This window comes from Neodiprion virginianus, chromosome 5, assembly GCF_021901495.1.
Source record: "Neodiprion virginianus isolate iyNeoVirg1 chromosome 5, iyNeoVirg1.1, whole genome shotgun sequence".
Lineage (NCBI taxonomy): Eukaryota > Metazoa > Arthropoda > Insecta > Hymenoptera > Diprionidae > Neodiprion > Neodiprion virginianus.
Window position 1 is genome coordinate 3,462,986 of NC_060881.1, and position 19,664 is coordinate 3,482,649.

General features: G+C 36.5%; 3 protein-coding genes across 12 annotated transcripts; 2 read left to right on the forward strand and 1 right to left on the reverse strand.

The window, feature by feature from the left end:
- Positions 1-530: 530 nt before the first annotated feature.
- Positions 531-8,991, forward strand: LOC124306110 (uncharacterized). 6 transcript variants are annotated; one of them, XM_046766300.1, is made up of 16 exons: positions 531-946; positions 1,044-1,106; positions 1,545-1,810; positions 2,532-2,742; positions 2,903-3,219; positions 3,398-3,607; positions 3,689-3,868; positions 4,036-4,150; positions 4,296-4,504; positions 4,688-5,057; positions 5,368-5,482; positions 6,638-6,737; positions 7,338-7,879; positions 8,255-8,444; positions 8,550-8,731; positions 8,844-8,991. In XM_046766300.1, exons 1-16 carry the CDS (start codon positions 926-928, stop codon positions 8,846-8,848), a joined length of 3,096 nt encoding a protein of 1,031 aa, XP_046622256.1. In that variant the 5' UTR covers positions 531-925; the 3' UTR covers positions 8,849-8,991. The 6 variants fall into 6 exon arrangements, with proteins under 6 accessions (XP_046622256.1, XP_046622258.1, XP_046622260.1 ...); XM_046766302.1 differs by having other exon boundaries at positions 532-857; XM_046766305.1 differs by having other exon boundaries at positions 534-673; positions 1,044-1,124.
- On the reverse strand, positions 5,423-14,333 carry LOC124306114 (F-box only protein 21-like). 4 transcript variants are annotated; one of them, XM_046766313.1, is made up of 10 exons: positions 13,969-14,333; positions 13,198-13,470; positions 12,649-13,084; positions 12,418-12,548; positions 12,183-12,336; positions 11,873-12,082; positions 11,707-11,793; positions 11,393-11,621; positions 11,032-11,197; positions 5,423-5,530 (listed from the first exon to the last, which is right to left on the reverse strand). In XM_046766313.1, exons 1-10 carry the CDS (start codon positions 14,136-14,138, stop codon positions 5,509-5,511), a joined length of 1,878 nt encoding a protein of 625 aa, XP_046622269.1. In that variant the 5' UTR covers positions 14,139-14,333; the 3' UTR covers positions 5,423-5,508. The 4 variants fall into 4 exon arrangements, with proteins under 4 accessions (XP_046622269.1, XP_046622268.1, XP_046622270.1 ...); XM_046766312.1 differs by lacking the exon at positions 5,423-5,530 and adding an exon at positions 9,076-10,693; XM_046766314.1 differs by lacking the exon at positions 5,423-5,530 and adding an exon at positions 9,076-9,289 and having other exon boundaries at positions 13,969-14,332.
- A 95-nt stretch (positions 14,334-14,428) lies between these two features.
- On the forward strand, positions 14,429-18,827 carry LOC124306111 (translation initiation factor IF-2, mitochondrial). 2 transcript variants are annotated; one of them, XM_046766306.1, is made up of 11 exons: positions 14,429-14,564; positions 14,760-14,898; positions 15,015-15,319; positions 15,495-15,655; positions 15,746-15,972; positions 16,113-16,383; positions 16,464-16,717; positions 16,777-17,044; positions 17,234-17,398; positions 17,478-17,618; positions 17,702-18,827. In XM_046766306.1, exons 1-11 carry the CDS (start codon positions 14,473-14,475, stop codon positions 17,872-17,874), a joined length of 2,196 nt encoding a protein of 731 aa, XP_046622262.1. In that variant the 5' UTR covers positions 14,429-14,472; the 3' UTR covers positions 17,875-18,827. The 2 variants fall into 2 exon arrangements, with proteins under 2 accessions (XP_046622262.1, XP_046622263.1); XM_046766307.1 differs by lacking the exon at positions 14,429-14,564 and adding an exon at positions 14,569-14,689.
- The last annotated feature ends 837 nt before the right edge of the window (positions 18,828-19,664 follow it).

Consider the following 19,664-nt stretch of genomic DNA (forward strand, 5'->3'; position numbering starts at 1 on the left):
CTAGCATGCACTTTTGCTGTAAATCGAATTTGCCATTTATTAATGAGATCGGTTGACATGAGAAATCCCCCAGTTCATTTCAAATCTTGTACACGATGCCGCGCATATCAATCACAGTACACGACGTAATGTCCTATTTCATTGCTGTTTTATGTTATATTATTATGACTGGTATTAAGAAGTTGACAGTTCCTTGATTGATTAAAATACCCCTATCTGTCAGCGCTTTCGGCCGTCAGTGTGAACGAAAAAGACAGCCTCCAAAACTCAACTACTACCGTTTTCAGACCTGTATGCAAGACCGTGATTAATACACTGATCTGTACATATAACTACTATAGAAATAGAGGATTCCCATGGGCCAAAACATAAAATAATATTAATATTCGATAAGTTAGTCAGTAAAAACTTTAACTTTAGTGCATGCATTACACGCATCTCTAAATGCGAACGCAGTACGCAATCCACAGTGACGCAAACGCACCGAGACGAAACTTGTGGAATAATAGCGTTTCACGGGATCTCTATAGTATATTATATCAGTGGATTAACATCATGTAGTAATAAGCGATCTGCGCGATGGAGTGCGAAATTTAGATAAACCTGTAAACCTACCGTACGATTGGTTAATAACTGCCATGGTCCGTATGAAATCTGCCTGGTACAAAACATGGTATGTTAAGAGCGATGAAGTGTAATCTGTGGATTTCATGAATTGGATACCCAGAGCATTTTTGTGAATTTTACTAGTAATACTTCAAACGACAACAACACATTTTGATAAATTGAACAGTGATTGATAGGAATTCTTCGTATTACCAACGAGCAATACTTTTTCCAAACATGGCATAAATAGGGTAAATCCGGAGTTGGGAATTGAATATACCAATTTGGTTGAAATGTCAATTTACATCATTCACGAGAGATGGTGATGACATTTAGTGTAGTATGTTAATTTAAATCCACTTATTTTCCGTTTATCATCTCAAGGGAAAGGAAGAAGAAGAAATCCACTTATTCTCGTTCTATTCATAAATTTTAAGGTTAAAATGGCAAGCAGAGACTCTTCTGCTGTTATGAAAAGCGCTGATGACCACAGCGTCGAGGTTTGTATGTGAAAATAGGTAAAGATTTTACATCAGTTGGTTTGTCCATTCGTCATTGACAATTTCCTGTTCAATTGTTAACAAAACCTAATCATGACAAATGATTGGCAGAATAAAAACTTTTTCATAGTCACTAATCATCGCATCAGTTTTACAGCATAGACCTTTTCAAAGTGATCAAAATTGCTTCACAATTTTGGGGGTTCAACCCTGTTTTTAGGCATCAAAATGGAACAGCTTTGTTTGCAGCTGCCAAGCTCAGTAAGCTTGTGAAGCATTCCTAAAGAAAGAAAATACTAAGCTATGCTAAACCCTCAGTCTTAATCTTTACCCTGACAACAGTATCGAGAATCATAGAATGCCTTGAAAATGAAAAGATTTGTCATTATTTTCTATGTCATATTTCTTGCAAGTATTTACAAATGAATCTGATTCCAGACACTGGCAGAAGTTTTTCGATGTTTCATTTGTATGGAAAAGTTGAGGGACGCTCATCTTTGTCCCCACTGCAGCAAATTGTGCTGCTACGTCTGCATCAGGCGTTGGTTGACAGAGCAGCGTTCCCAGTGCCCCCATTGTCGTGCATCTCTCCATCTCCATGAACTTGTTAATTGTCGTTGGGTAGAAGAAGTGACTCAACAGCTTGACACGCTTCAAGCTGTCGGCATATCCAATTCACGTCATGAAGACTCATCAAGGGATAGGTATAGATTCCGAACCCTAATTTGCTTCTAATTCTACATCTGTTTTCAGTTTTACAATATTTGCTAACCGATCACACAGCCAATCAGCCTTATCATTTTTGGAACAATGTATTGGAGTAACAATCATCAGATTCACTTCGTTAGAGAAGACAATCTGAGATGGCAATGACACCTGTTCTTCTTTTTTTCTCTTTTCATCCTGCGCCGTTTTGTACTGCATACCTATATTTTGAGTATTTTCATACTGTAAAAAGTTTACATGTGCATCAATTAGTCCTATGAATATGTAACTCTAATTTAATTTTGTTACAAATATGTACATTCAGCCATTCTATTTGTCTGTACATTACTCTCTTGCGTATTTATAAGAGGATCATTGTTTATCAACCAAGGGTTATTTTCATTAATGATGATGAATGCCTTCACTATAACTCATAGTAAAAGTTGGAGAGTGAGAAAAAGAAGTGTAATAGAGATTTTTATTGTGTTGTAATGTCCTTTGACTTTGTTATTATCTTTGCGATATGCACGACAAATCAATACCTATTCAAAATTGTTTATTTCTTGAGCATCTATGTAACATTAGGTACGATTGATCTCGATTCGCCCTATTTTGATAAGCTTCAAGGTACCGATATCTCGAGGTTAAATTTGTGTATAATTATGAGACTCTCGCCAATTCAGAACAGCTGTCTTTATTAAACAAATGATTACTTGACAGGTGCACAACGCATCATGAAAAATTATCAGTCTATTGTTGGACCTGCCGTCGCTGTATCTGCCATCAGTGTGCTCTGTGGGGGGGTACTCATTCTGGACATACATTTAAACCCTTGGAGGAAGTTTATGAGCAGCATGTTACTCAAATTAAGGACGAAGTTGGACAGCTAAAACGACGGCTTATGGAACTCATAAGTCTTGTACAAGAAGTGGTAAGTTTATACGAATATGAATGGATAAGCTACCTCCGCCATGTGCCGAAGTCCACGGCAGCAAAATGCGCAGTTGTGCACTTTATGGTAAAAAACTTCACAATGTCTCTATTTTAGGCAGTTTGGGTGCGTGAATAACTTTTACATTTCTTCAATACAGGAAAGGAATGTCGAGTCTGTGAGAGCAGCAAAAGATGAGCGAGTGCGCGAGATAAGGAATGCTGTTGAGTTAATGATTGCTCGTCTCGATTCTCAATTAAAGGCCAAACTTTTGACTTTGATGGGTCAGAAAAATTCTCTCACTCAAGAAACTGAACAACTCGAAGCTCTGCTGCAAGAAGTTGAACACCAGCTTCATTCGTGTACCCGTTCAGAACTTATTGTAAAAAGTGCAGATCTCTCCCGAATGATACATCAAGTCCGAAAAAAACCAATGGCTAGTTTCGTCACTGCACCTGTACCTGCCGATTTTCACAGGTACACAGATTTTCGGCTGCTTGACAATGCACAGAGTAGATACATCTATTCAAAATAAATCTGCGCTTCTATCGTATACAGCATTGTAATTATAATGACATTACACCTATCTGGACTATTGCCATGTATCAAGTCTAGTGTTGCCTTAATTTTAATGCAATTATGTTTTGCGTTTCAGTGAAATAGTGCCGGGGTATGATAGCGCGACATTTGCAATGCAACAGTTTACTCAATTGCAACTGAAGGCAGATCCGGTCTACTCGGCACCGCTGCATGTCAATGGACTTTGCTGGCGGTTAAAAGTTTATCCGGATGGAAATGGAGTAGTCAGAGGGAATTACCTTTCCGTCTTTTTAGAGCTCAGCGCTGGATTGCCGGAAACGTCAAAGTAAGGCACTTTCACTTTATATTATAGACTAACTCAGGTAGACTATACGTTAACGAATTTACACTTTCACTCCAATCGTAGGTATGAGTATAGAGTTGAAATGATACATCAGGGCTCCAGGGATACTAGTAAAAATATAGTACGAGAGTTTGCCTCTGACTTCGAAATTGGAGAATGTTGGGGCTATAATAGATTCTTTAGACTGGACTTACTTGCGACTGAGGGATATTTGAACACAGAATTGGACACGCTGATATTAAGGTGCGTTTCTTGTTTTCCTCCTGTATGACCACTGTGGCAACATTTTTGAAAGTCAAACATAACGAGAACAAACATTTTATTCAAAATTTGATTGAATTAAATTCACCTTACCTAACAGCAGAAAATTTGAAGTCGTAGAATGTTTCTAATCCTTGAATGTTACTCAGATTCCAAGTGAGACCACCAACATTTTTTCAACGCTGTAGAGATCAGCAGTGGTACATCAGTCAATTAGTCACAGTTCAGAATCAGTATGCGACGCAAATAAATGAGCTGAAAGAGGTAATAAGAGCTTTCAATATTCCAATCACACGGTTCAGAAACATATTCTATTTATGTGGAACAGAAACTTCCAGCTTATCACCAACAGATTAATTATTTCCAATCAATATTTTACTCGTAACATAATCAATTTATTTTTGTTTAGCGATTAGCTATAGAAATATCACGGAATGCAGTGACGGCTACAAGAGCAAGTAGCGGAGCTACTATATGTGATCCATCAGCTGAATCCATTGGAACATCCTCAACCCAGCAGCAGCAACTCCCGGGCGCAGGAGACCCTCTTCTCAGTCCCAATTGCGTCCAATTGCGTATTTTTGATCCCTTCTCACCGGTTAACATCACTTCCACCAGGTTTCTAGCTTTCTCGTTTTTCCTTTTCAAATCTTCTTTCTTTCATTCCTCTGTTTGCCTCTCACAGCTTGTAACTCTGATAAAAAAAAAATCGAACACAAAGATGCTGCCTTCTAGAATCAGGTATCTTATAAAGAAGGTGCCAACTTCAATACTCTATCACTGTTGACATCCTTTTTTCAGGTCAATACAGAATATAGTGCCTAGTGGAAGTCTAACTGGCACAGGGAGTGGAAGCAGAATCCTTCCTAGCAGCACAGCACAGCTATTGCCAATGCGTGAGCTGAGAGATGTAAAAAATATTCGACTTCTTGGTTCAGTTTCCACATTATCTTCACCATCTTCGAAAACAAGCATGAAACAGCAAAGAGCTGGTAGTATAAACGCGGCAACAAGGTCTCCAAGGAACGGAGGATCTTGTCAAACTGATGGATCAGCAGGAGATTGTCAGGCCTTGGTGAGCCATTCACCAGTTCCATCACGCTCCTCTCCTACCATGCTCAATCAGCAGCCTTCCACACTTTCGTCCAGTAGCAGTAGCAGTGATAGCGGCGTAAGGATAATTTGTAACGCTTCTCCAAAAAATTACAGTCAGTCAGGCTATCACGTTCGTAATATTCGGGTACTTTATTCAATAAACGTATGCAACAATCGCAGTTGTGTTTGGCGTAAATTTACGAATTCAATAGCTACCCACTAAGTATTCAACACGCAGAATGAACTTTTACTTAAATTGCAAGTGTGCCCAACATAGTAATCCTGTGTTTTAAATTGAACTGGATGTAGATTTTCATTTTACAAGTCATTTTGGGTTCATTGTCAGTATTATGCTTTACTTACGGTGCTTGAATCGTTTGTTACAGGAACTCAGCGAACACGACATATATTTGGATGACTGTGACCACCATGATACTAATCTGGGAATCTTGGACGACAATTCTAATGATGAAAATGACGTTGATGACGAAACTATGTCCGGTAAGAGAATGTAGAACTCAATGTACCTAGAAAACTCTCTCGCAGCATCTATACACAAAAAAATGTATTCCATCTCCAGGGTAGTTATATTTAAAATATTCACGTACGTATGTACATACATTTGTGTAATATCGGCAAATGTATAATTGTATGCATTTATCTAAGCAGACAAATGGGAAAATTTCACATCTCACGGTCGTACTGTAATCTATGGATTAATGACCTAGGTGATAGCTCCAACGGGGGATCTTCAGTTGAGGATAGGCAGCTTGTGCGCAACTGGCGCGATAGTGACCCTGAGTTAGATAAAGATGCTGAAAATGAGAAGCCCGCTAACGAAAAACAGGAAGGGGAACGCGTCAAGGAAGATCTCGCTTCCAACCATCCTACACTCTTTCCTAAGAATATTTAGAGGGATTGACTTGAAAATTTCTGGCGACTTCGTTTCTCAATTATTCAGATTCTATGATTATGTAAACCAAAGCAAGAGATACCGAAATTTACTGTATTTCGCATCTAACTCTGAAAACTTTCTGTCGGAGTTTCCAATATTACCCATATTTATGTGCATTAATCAACTAGTTGAAATTAAATGGTCAGAGTTTGCAAACTCTGTGTATCTACCTGTAGGCGACCAATCGGCCTTTTAACCTACTTCGCTTTTTGACAGCAATTTTGGAGTGTCTATTTACATGTAATTTTAAACTGAATAGCAATACCTGGTTTGAATGAAATTTTGTAACGAAACCAAAATTCAAAAGTGAGTCCACTAAGAAATTTCGGGTAGATTTGTCGTATATAGTACACGATACACCATGTTTTCCGAGCTCCCCCCCCACCCCCCACTAAACGTAGTTTTAAGAGTAATCTTTTATTCCTTAGGGCTTAAAAGTACTACTTCACTCTTTGTTTAGACGCACCGAAAAGCGAGGAAAACGTGGGAGTGTGGTGTAGCAAAAATTAAATTCAGGAATTCCGTGATCGATATCTACTTGCAAATGATTCTGTTTTATTATCCCTTGGTATGCTTTTGAAATAGGTTTACCCAAGTACTGACGTGTGTTTTATGCAATACGCATTATTGTCTAGGCATACTTGCGCACATGAGTCACACTAAATTCAATGAATTGAAAAGGTTTAGTGTTTTGGTTTAAGGAGAAAATGATGTTGAGGCTGCGGAGTCATTGGTTGGATGGTTACCCAGAAAACGAGTCGACCCGCAAGAGGCTCGTGAAAATTTCAGAGATGCTACCAGGTATACCTGTAATTTGGGAGAATAGACCTTTGTCAATCATAACCCTTTGTGGTCACCAGAGGTCTAAACGATCCCATACACAGCTTTAAGTTAAAACTACTATAAGTTGTTGGCGAAGGTGATTAGTCTACCATCTAGCGCTACTTTATTTCACTCCGAAATGAATCCTCCAGATAGTAGAATAAATACCAGTTTTGGAATGCTCGCTATGGAGCTATTTTTTTCCTCAAATTATCATATCTCAAGAGTATCACCCTAAAATGTTATGAAAAAAAAAAAGTTAAAATTGCAAGAGTTATGATTTTTTAAGTAAAAAATGGCATTTTTTACGCATTGTCTCCTTGCTGATATTTTTTCGCTATTTTTAAATTCGATTAATATACAATACCGTCAATTTCACATTTTAGAATGTTCAAACTAATATCCTGAATTTTTATGAGTCATTCGAAACGATACGGTCAACGCAGCAGATGTTCAAACACGGCTGGGGTCATTGTGTCCCCGTGTGACCAGCATGTTACAGTCAGAACATGTGACCATGGAGGGTTAATGGTTATAGGAATATACATAATAATACGTAATTACATTTTGATTAACAAGGTTACGAAGAGGTGATGGCTTGGAGGATGAAATAATGCTTCTTCACTTGTTTGAAATGCAAGATCGGAAGTCTGCCTGGAGCGACCCGTCTTTGTGGTCCTCATCATTGGTTCTAAATCATCATCCGGATGAAAATTGTGACTCTAAAAATGTTCCGGCAACACTGCAACACACTGGATCAGTATCAATGCGTCAAGGCACAATGACTCCCTCTCACACTGCAGCCAATTGCACACACAAGCATTCTGAGTTGGACGACTTGCACACTGGCCCAAATTTCCCGGGTCTGCATAAGTCTCATTCGATTGCACATTTATGTCAATCTCAACTGCCATCCGATCAAAGGCCTGAAGTACCTCAAGCTGATAATACTTTTCATCAAGATAGTATCAAAGCTATCGCTTCGGGAATTCAGACAACTAGGTCCGAACCTACAACGTGCTCAAACTCAGTAGATCGCGAAAAAGACGTGGCAAAGGCATCAGGAAGTCAAAGTGTGGATACCAACGTGCCTACAACATCTGACCTGATGGTACCAGATTGTAAGTTTGCTAACAAAGCTGTTGTCAAGCTTTTTTCTCATGTAATATAAGTCAATTATTCCATTATCAGTTAAAATTTATGCTACTTTTAACATTGACTAAAGACTTCTGAAGATGGTCAATCTAATGGGGTTTTGTGTGTCTTATGGGTTTGTACGTTGAACGGCTTCCTTTGACAAAGGAGATACATATATTCTCATGGCGCTAGATCCACTCAAATTCACGTACCCGTAGAGAGCCTGTTACAAAAATTTGCACAGGATTAGCAGTCTCTAAATTCTTCACTTTAATGATGCTTTATAACACAACTAACTGTATTTTGGAATTATTTACAAGTCATCGAGAGGTTGTCATTGCTTTCTCTTTCTGTCGCAGTGGCTCTTGGCAGCAATAAAATTATGTCGAGACACATCTCGTCTCTGCAACAATCATTGCCGTTATCTATTGGTAAAACTGCTGGTGATCAAGACAGGACGAAAATATCAGAGTTCGAAAAATTGTTGGAAACAATTCAATTATCACCTTGTTTGCAAGAAGATACGGCCGCCTGCCTTGTCAAACTGAGGTACTTACGATACTAATTCTCATCAACAGATTTCAAATGTTTTAAAATAAGTGATTACTCATTTATTGTTCGTTCTCTCAGCAAAACCAATTACTCTATTTGTAGGCAAAATTTAGCCGGTGAATGTAAGAACAGTAACTGTTCAAGTAATTCTGTACCATCTCCACTTTCCCTGGGCTATGAGGGACCATCGACATCTTCGCTGGGTAGTAATTTACTTCCCGACCCTATTTCAAACTGCAATAATTATAGCTGGTCTCCACCATTGTATCAACCGCATAAACATGGTGAGTCCAACTGACTGAATGGAAATATATCTGATACTTGTTTCTCAACCATTTTATACTCACTTTGTAAACACGGAAAAAAGGATATTAGCAATCTGCAATTTGATTTCAGGTTAGAAGAAAATTACAGAATCGTTATGTGCTAATTACAGTACATTAAATATAACTTCTACAAGCAATTAATTTTCCTACTATTCAATTTAATTATAAATTCATAGACTTTACAATGTATTGCAATAGAGTTGATGGCAAGAAGAGATGTTTTGTTCCTCGCGCTGTGCATATTGTACACTTTTTGTGGATGTTTAAGGAAGAATAGAGAAAAAAATAATTGCAAATTGATGTTAGATTTCATAAATATTGCAAAAATTATTTATTTACAAATGAATAAAATATGGTTTGAATAAAGCATTACAAATGAAACATTTTAATATTTTTCTGCCCTATTGTTTGTAATCAACGATGAACACGATCGTTGCAATTAGCAATTAAAATTTAATTCCAAGTAAACTAGCCAATTGAAGGTGACCAATACGAATGAAACATCAATTTCTGGAGCTAGGAAGAGAAAAGTATATTACAATACATAATACCACTGATGACATGAATATTTTACAACAGTTTTTATCATTTGTTTGCGTTGTCAATTACCATATTTTTTCTTATACACGTAAAACTGGGTTGTTCCTTGAGTATACGTTGTAAAAATTGTACTTTGTTAAAGTTTATAGGCAAGATTATAATGTTTGACATCTGTGGTTTTAAAGCAATGTTTCTTGATCAATACCTAATGTGTAAGTTTGTCCTCTCAGAGGCATAGTATAGTGTTTTCGCGTTATAATAACTTGTTAATAATCAAAACCGTTTACCTTTCGTGGCAATGAGTGTAAATATACCCAGAGGAAAATCCATTTCAAAAATATCGGCTTCTATTAAAGCTAGTGAAATTTTTTATTTATTTTTTTTTTTTAATTAAAGATCAAACAATTCTGCATGAAATGATTGTGTTACGAAAGTAATTAAGTTGAACTAAACAAATAAAAATGAACGTTGAAGGGCTTCGATCCTTACAGTCTGCTCCAAGAGTACAAGATTTTTAGGGGGAAATTTCACCCTCATTGCTTGTCAGAAGTTAATCTCTTTCTAAGGTCAACACTTTTACTGATTATTTGACTTTTGTTCATTATCATTGTTCGTATATTTTGTAGTCTTAATCTTTAATATATTTTTGACTGTGATGTATTGTCCCTATTTATATGAAACGAAATGATTGACAATCAAATAAACAAATAGTCTCATAGCGTTGATCAAAACGTGAAAGAATCTAATGCTAAATAATAATGACGTGGATGATTAACAATAACCATACTACTTGCATCTAACTAAACAAATTGTGTAAAAAACAATTGCCATATGACGCAATACAAGTGTTTTTATAGGCGCTAGTGCACGCCTAGCTTCGGATGCTACATCGTCTATATTTATTAGTAAACCAAATATTGTATCAGTACATTAGTCGCATTTATTTATATACTTGTGTAAAATACTTGCAGAATGCTTAATCTAGTTTTGTTTGGATTTTTAACTCAAGTTATTCTAAGCTTTCAGGCAATGAGTCTTGAATGAAACTTCAACACTATTGAGAATAATTATGCTTTCATCCAATGGGCAAAGTGACTCTTTGGTGGCTGTGTACTTGTGCTTGAGTGCCACTGCCCTGGACTCAGTCATTTCGAATTGACAATCCTGGTTCAGAGTATGAGTATATGATGTGAATATTGTATTTACAGTATGAAATAAAATTCACGTCCGTAAAACTCTGGGATTGGACTCCAAAACTGGAACATCCAGGATAAACTGCTCGCTAAATAAATAAACCAACGAATGCCTATTGATTGTTCCGGAGGTTTGACAAGGAATTTTCAATTTGGTGTAACCATCCTGAGTTGCATTTCTTGGGCTCTGTTATTAAAATAGCGCACACAGTCAAATTTTTCAGCCATTAGTACGCTCGTAACATGTTATTTATTTATTTAACTTCCCTACGTTAACCTATGAATGGGAATAACTCGTACAGTCAAATTGGAAAATGGTCAGATAGTGTACATATATATTAGTACATTCTCTACCGTGTGATTCTTCCCAGTTTATCTGCAAATATAAATGAGATATGCAATTTTTGTAGGGGAAAAGAAAAAGTGCACAGATTACCGGGTGATCCTGGCGATTTGATGTAGTTCATATGAGGATAAGATTTGATGAAGTTACAAACAATTAGACAGTAGTCACGTAGTACTTACTGAATATAATTAGCTTCCACTATGCGAACTCGTATTTCTTCGTCCTCTGGATACTCCCTTGCTTTTTCCTCGTTTGGTACATAATGGGTTTCATTAAATCTACAGAAATACCTTCCAATCTCGTAATGATTTACCCACTTCGGTGGGCAGGCAAGCATCAAATTCTCTGAATCATAAAAACAAGATTCAAATATTGTTACTTGTTTATTGACTTGAGACACCAATGCAAAGTCTCGCTGATGCAAAGTTTGGGTAATATGTATAATATCGTTGAAAGCATTCGTCAGCGAATTTTTGATTGATACGAACACTATAACAATCAAATGGAAGAAAGCATAACATTCTTTTCAAAGCGTTTTACCTTGGGCAGCATAACGTGAGGACCCATCCTCAGCAAATACATTATAGAAGGGCTGATTTGATCCACCGCAAAGTTCGTCTACGCCCATCTCGGTCATCCATTCCGTCGTAGCTGCGCAATGTGGATCCCATCCAGTTATTACACACAAGTAATCATAAGTTCGGTGTTTCATGATCAGTCCAATGGCATACAATACTTCCGGTCTTCTCTTTTTTGGTAATATGTGTTCCTACAATAAAATTGAAATAGATTCATAAATCAACAAACCGATTATTATATTTTTCATGTGAGAATCATTGGCAATTGTTTCTCACCTCAGGAACATCCTTCATGTGCCGTTCATAGTCGTGGAGCATTTGTAAAATATGATTAGCCTGTCCTCTTGACCCAATCTCGAGATCCTTCAACATGTTAAGTATGAAACTAGCTGAACAAGTTCGATTATAAACACATTTCAACACTACCATAATATTTAGTTACCCGTTGTATCGTGTTAAGCGTGTTGACTAAACCTGCTAGATCCATCTGATGGAGCATGTAAAAGCGAGCAAGATGTAATATGGTACTTGTATCGTATGGCTGTACAAGATGTAAAAGCTCTAAGGCTGAACGGAGACGAGCTGCTCTGTTATTGAGTTGAGTGCGTTGCCGTCCAGCTACTTCCAAGTTATTTGCCATACGTCCGATAACCTGGACATGTGCGTCGGGTAAAAGTGAATTACTCTTTTGATTTTCGATACTGCTACTAATCTGATAACTCTATTGCATGCAATTAGAACACTTGTATTACCTCTATGGCAGTGGCGGCATTGTGAATGTTATACCGTTGAATGGGACATCGTGACGTACCGCTAATTTTAGGACAACTGTTTTTGGTCAGTAGTTGCCCGTCATAAAATACATCTATGTAAAAACTTTCATCTTCTTCCGATTCTGGGAGGGTACTGAAAAAGAAAGATGTTGGGATTATAATCATTGGGGACTGGTACGAACGATCGAAAAAAGAGTAACAGATATTTTCTTACTACTTCTCCTTCCAACGTAACAAAAAGTGCGCAGGAAAACTGACTGGCTCACACCGAACTCCAAGCCTTCGTGCTATACTTTCAAACACTATTGCCAATGTAATGGGAATACCATGTTTTTTTTCAAGTACCTGGAAATTTTTTAACAATTCACTTCCAATCGTTTACAAGAACCAAAAAAAAAATGGCTTGTATCAATGAGAAATCAGAAGATTATTTTTTTAAATTCACCCTGTTAATAAAAGAATTCTCTGACGAATAGAACATCTCGCTATTTCCGTGGAAACAAAGCCGCTTGAACATGACTTCACAAAGTGCGGTGATAACTTGTCTCGAATTTACACCGCTCCATTGATTGTCATCAATGTTGGCCAATTTCCATAATTCGAATTGTTCTTTGGAGGTTGAAAAAATTGGATGCGAAGGATTCTGCTCCCTCAGATATTCTTTGACTTGTTCAGCGATCCTATCCAATGTCGCAGATATGGACGAGTAAGAAATTCGCAACTCTGGCTGACTCCATTGAGCAACTAAAACGGCACCTCGTTCTAAAATCTGGTCTTTTGCCGGAAGATTAATATATGCCTGCCACTCTTCTCTCAAGCAATTCTGTCGAAGGTATCTTATGACTTTGTAAGCATAGTACTTGTGGGTCAGGTTGCTTCTTCTGAAACAGATGATTTGAGATGCTAGTATGTTAATTGTGTCAACAATAATTATGCTATAGAGTAAACTGAATTTCCTTGTAAAGTTAAAAAAGCATTCAATGGCAAAACCTACTTTGTTGGACAATTGATAAGGGTAATAAGCTCGTCAATTAGGAAATGACATCCCAGTAAATATCCTTCGTTTTTCAAATTCGTTGGCGCATCGAATTCAATCAAATCGGAATTAGAAAGCTCTTGTTTTCTATAATACTTGGCAGACATGAGAGACAGTTGATGCTGCAACCTCTTTCTGTACATTACAGATTTCTTTATCTCGTCCAACCAATTCGACACTCGTGGTTTGGTCCTCTCGGTTGTTTCGTAAATTTCTTTTAGATCTGGCCACCTGATAAATGAGAAAATTTTATTTTCAATTGAATCGAATAGACCTTTCAAGATTATGTGATTTTCAATAATGATTAAAGGGCTAATACTTGACTCTAGAATTTTTTTGATTTTACAATTTTTGGATCAATACTTATAGCGTCAAGGAAATGCGAGCTTATCCCAAACATGAGTAAATCTAAAGATTATATCCTGTATGAGAGTTTGTCTCTCTGTAAATAAAGGGTAATAAGTATAAACCATGGTATAAACAGAAGGATGTAACATGGTAGCAATAGATTGGCAGCTACAGTAATTTATTTATACCATGCTCGAGGTGTAAAAGAAAAAAATATTGAATATTGTAGGGCATATTGAATATAAGCTGATCACATAATTCACTACTATGTTTGAATTTGTTAAAACTGAAAATCTATTTGTTTTGCAGGTGTTTGGTATTTAAATTGGACGGTATATATAATATTTTGAAATGTCGGCGTGTTTGTTGAGACTTAAATACCTTTGGAAAAATTTCGCTCTCCAGAGTTTGTTGCTCCCTGTAATTATTATATACAAGTGTCTGCAAGTCAAGGCGAGGTTTATGATGTCAGTCATCTTGACATTTTCACGCTCCAGCATGTACTCGATTACCTCATGCGGCAATGAAGTTATCAACGCTTCGGAGACCATTATGAAAGTTTTTACGTGAAACACTCTCGGTTAGCTATCTGCAGTAAGGCATGCGAAACTAAATACGGTTTGCGACGTAAGTAAAATCACAATCATTACAAGTCATACAACTACACCGATTATCCCGTTTCGTACAGCCAACTCGCAACACCGTGAAACACTGAGCGCAGTTCGTCACTCGTGCAGGGTCACGCAGATTACGGAATACGTATAGACTAAGGTAACATTTAACTACCTTAGGTACGGACATGCGCATTTACAGCGCGGCGCGGCAACGGTATTGAACATTGTTTCGTCTTCAGCGCGGTGGAACTCGCGCTTCGAAAAAGCTGCGATGTTATTGGCTGCTGGTTCTGCGTTCAATCCGAAAAAGTGTGTTATGTCAAGTATGGCGGCCCTTGTAATTCGAAAGCAAATGAAACCAATGTGAGACTTTTATTTGTTGATAATTAGAATGAACATAACGTAAAGATAGTTATTTTCTATGATTTTTACTTCACTATGCTTATACTTGACAATTGTACCTCTACACGTTTTAATTATCAACTCACGTAAGACCTAACCTACACACACCTAGCCTACAAATCTGTAACTTTTAAATGTTGCTTCTTTCTTTTACAGTTTTTATCGGAGATTATACGACATAACTAAAGATAAAGTCATTGGAATTAATATTAATAAAGGATTGACAATAACTTGGGATCAACGCCAGTTATTTCATGCAACTATATGGTGTAGACGTAAAAAAGCTGTGGATGCGGTATGTTATTTATTAAATAAATATTGAGAGTCTAAATAATTGTGATACCTAGTTCGTGGTCTTTGTATATCTCAAATTTCATAATTGACTCTGAAGGAGTAATTATAAAATTACAGAGATCGATACGCCCTATTCTATACCCTTCAAAATCAAAAACGCAACAGCTAGAGGCAGTAAAAATATGGAAGAATATGACTGTCGCAGAAGTGGCGCAAGCTGCAGAAAAGGATATAAGCTTAGTATTTGAGGCTATGGAATTTACGGGTGGTAATAGATTCTATAAAAACCGCAACTCTGTTATAGATGATATGAAAGAAATCCGAGAAATCATTAAAATATTTGGTAGAAAAGTTGAATGCATATCGCAACCCAGTGAAAATACAGAGTCTGCTGATGACACCAATAAGGATGCACTAAGGCGGTAAATATCCAATATATGTTAGCAATAGAATATGAATAAAATTATTTCATTTCCATACCAAAGCTTCTTGTAATTAAATGGTTTTGCCTGACTCTTCATTCAAAAATCTTTGAGAGTCTGCTGCATAGATCGCGTTATGAATTAAATGTGATTTGTAAGCAGTCGCATTATTCAGGCCTCCACCAGACCCGGCTGTTCTGATAAAACGTCATCCAGTAGTTACAGTCATGGGCCACGTTGACCATGGAAAAACAACACTCTTAGACTCGCTGCGTAGCACAGCAGTTGTGGACTCTGAGTTTGGTGGGATAACTCAACACATTGGAGCATTTAATGGTGAGGACTTATACATTTCAAGTCTCATTGAGTGCAAAGATTATACTGTCATGTTTCTGTTTGTAAGACTTATCGTGATTCTCATTTCAGTTACCCTTGACACCAATGAAAGGATAACTTTTTTGGACACTCCTGGACACGCGGCATTCAGCGCAATGAGAGCTAGAGGTGCACATGTTACAGATATTGTTATTCTAGTGGTAGCCGCGGATGATGGAGTGATGGAACAAACAATTCAGAGCATTCGAATGGCAAAGGACGCTAAAGTGCCGATAATCGTAGCAATAAACAAGATTGATAAGCCAGATGCTGATATTGTAGGTAAACGTTGTAAACGAAGCAACTTCTTAGTGTTTGTCACACACAAAATTAATTAACCGTATGTTAGTATCGCCAAATCGGAAATGCATTCACTGGTATCCATTAATAACGGATGATTTAATCTTCTCGTTTTTAGGAACGGACAAAGGCAATGCTGGCACAAAATGGCATACAAGTAGAAGATCTAGGTGGAGATGTACAGAGCATAAATATTTCAGCGCTGAAAAAAATTAATTTGACCAACCTGACTGAAGCAATCGCAGCGCAAGCAGAAGTGATGAGTCTCCAGGGAGATCCTACAGGTCTTGTGGAAGCAGTTGTAATTGAGGCATCCAATGATCCAGGACGTGGGAAGCTTGCAACTGTATTGATTCAGCGTGGAACCCTCAGAAAAGGATCTATTCTCGGTACTGCAACAACAGATTTTTCTATAATTGAGTGGCAGTTCCTTCAAAGTGGATCTATCATACAAAAATTATTCATTTAGTGTGTGGAAAAGCCTGGGCCAAAGTTAGATCAATGTTTAATGAAGATGGTAAACCTGTGATGGAAGGTAAGTTGTCCGATGCTGTGCAGGTCATTGGATGGCGCGAGATGCCAGTTGCTGGGGATGAGATACTTGAAGTTGAAAGCGAAAAGAGAGCAAAAGATGTAATCAAGTACAGGATGAGTCAGGAGTTTGAGAAGAAAGCCAAGGAGCACGCGAAAGCTGCAGAGGAAAGACACCAGCAGCACCTTGTTGTAAGTTAAATCCTATAAAATCTACGGCAAAATCTTTGTTCAACAGTTTGTGATTTTAGGAATACAGAGAAAATTTATTGAAAAAAAGAGCGTTGGGAATAAGATATAAAATGAGAGCGACCGGTCCGCGACAAAAGGAAAAACCTCGCGATGACGGATCGCTCAAGGTTAACGTCATCATCAAAGGCGATGTTGGTGGATCTGTTGAAGCTATATTAGACGTACTGGATACTTACTCTAGCACAAACGCGTGCCAGCTTAACCTAATTCATTACGGTGTTGGAAACGTCACAGAGACCGATATTGATTTAGCGGATGCATTTAACGGTGAGTGATTACTCTTCCTGGACATTAAGAAAAATCGTTAAAAAATTTTACATCACAGAAATGGTAGAGGAAAGCCAGGGATTTTTTAAAGAAAAAAACAAAATCGAATCTTTGTGAAAAGTATGATACAAAATTTAATGTACTCACTATTTGCAATGTCAATCGTTAGTTGCTCGTATTACATTCCAGCTATAATATACAGCTTCAACGTTGAGACACCAGGTAAAGTTGGAATTCTAGCGAAGGAGAATGGTGTCCAGATCCGGCCATTTAACGTCATCTACAAACTAATCGACGATTTAAAAGATGAAATAAGTAGAAAGCTTCCCGTGGTTCAACGAGAAGATATTCTTGGTGTGTTATTATCGATAAAAATTTTTATTTTGGGTGGATAAAGTTCGAAAATATTGATAAAAAAAGTTTGTTAATTTAGGTGAAGCAAATGTTTTGCAACAATTTGAGATATCTGAGAGAAAGAAAACAGCTTACGTAGCTGGATGTCGATGCGTAAAAGGAATGCTAAAAAAATCTGCATTATTCAAATTAGTGCGTGGAAAGGAAGTGATTCACTCAGGTGAGAAATATACACATATTCATCAGTTTGTAAGTTAGGAAATCTATTAGAAAATTAGGCTACTCAGATATCTTGATTTACAGGTCCGGTAGAATCGTTAAGGCATATCAAGTCTGAAGTTGAAACCATTAAAAATGGGGTGGAATGCGGTCTCAGACTGAAGGATCCTGAGGTTAAATTTCAGCCTGGTGATACCCTGGTTTGCTACAATTTGGTTGACGAAGAGCAGAAATGCGAATGGGATCCTGGATTTTAAATTATACACTGTAAAGACGTATTGTTGGTAACTAATTATGATTTAAAAATTTGTTGTATAAAACGAATAAACGATGTACATATGCTGGAAAAACTATGGATTCTTTTTCTCGAACGACCTAGGCAAATTTAAAAAGTTTTGTATTTATTCATTCAATTGTTTTGTTAGATAAAGAATATTACTTAGGGTTGCAAAATGAAATCATGTACAGATTTATTCACAAATCTGTTCTGAAGATGAATTGATGAAAAATAGAACCAATATTACATTTAAAAAGTAAAGAAATATGATTTGCATATTTTATTCGAAATATACACGTTAATAACATCATTAGATACTATTGTGCAGAAATAATTATAATTTAATAGGATATTTAAATAGATTGGATTAGATATTCATTATAGATTATATTAGATGCAACGATAGCAAATGTATCGAAACAAGACTTGCTGATGAAACATAAATATGCAAGATGAAATCTTGAAATGACAACCAGATAAGTTCATTAACTCTAAATTAATCAAGTGAACCCAGTCAAGTAAATGATCGAAATAGAGAATACAGTTCGCGCACCAATTTGGACACTTACGTTTCAGATACTGGAAGTTTTTTTAGAGCACTAGTGACTACTGTCATTTTTATTTTAGCGTGAACATTTGATTTCTCTACAACTATTTATAACAACCGTGAGGTGTATCAATATTTGTAATCCACCTTTTTTTGATTTCCGATTTTTTTATTGGTCTGTGTTAGAACTCAAATCAAGATAACTACACTTTATAGCCCCATGCCTACTGTATACATGTACTACAGAGTATTTTTAACTTTAAAATCAATTGGCTGTCATCGAACGTTATAAAAATATAAAAATATAGTCAAATATCGTTAAGTGTCTTTTTTCCAAAACGTATGCATACCATACATTTCATAATTTAGTACGATTGTTCATCCAATTGGTCAAAAAAATCAAGAAAGCTCTGCAGTACTGATGTACAATAGCAGTGTACCTAATTGTAAGTATCGTCAAGTGTTGTAATTTTTTTTTATTGAAAATAAGTATGCTGATGTGTTAAATTTTAAAGAAAAATCCATAATCGAATCAAAGTAATACTGTTACATTATTTACTTGGAATTTAATACCGCCAAATCAAATTACGTTACAAAAAAGATCCTCAGTTGTAAGCACCTAAGAAAATGTATATATCTATCAATAAATAATACTATTTAAATTCTTAAAGAAACGCACGTTGCTCTATTATTCTTTGTATTGATTATTATTGCATGTTGATAATTATTGTAAGAAGTAAAAGATAGAAAAATTAAATAACTATTGCGAAATAACGTAAGTAACTTGACATATATAATTATAACGTTTATAGTTGACGTAAATTCAAATATGTTTCTGTTATCATCGTTTAGTAAGTATTTCGTCACTTTAAGCAATATAACAACAAGATTACAATATCAATGAAATTATAGGGTAAAATATATACCTTTACCTATGTACAATAAATACAACATCCAGTCGACTCTTCTTTATGTTGCTATACTATATTTAATTTATAGATTATTAACGAAAGTTATTTTGTCTCAACCTAGATAAATCTCAAGAAAGTCCAAGCGCGATAACGGGTAATTGTACAGATATAATTCATAGCAAGTTAGTTATGAGTCCTGTAGTAGTTTGAATTTCCATTAAGTAACGGAGTGAAAATGACAGGTATAACTTCAAACTAAAGTTTGAACTGACCGATTGCATACATGTTAGTTATAGTGAACTGGAATAATTT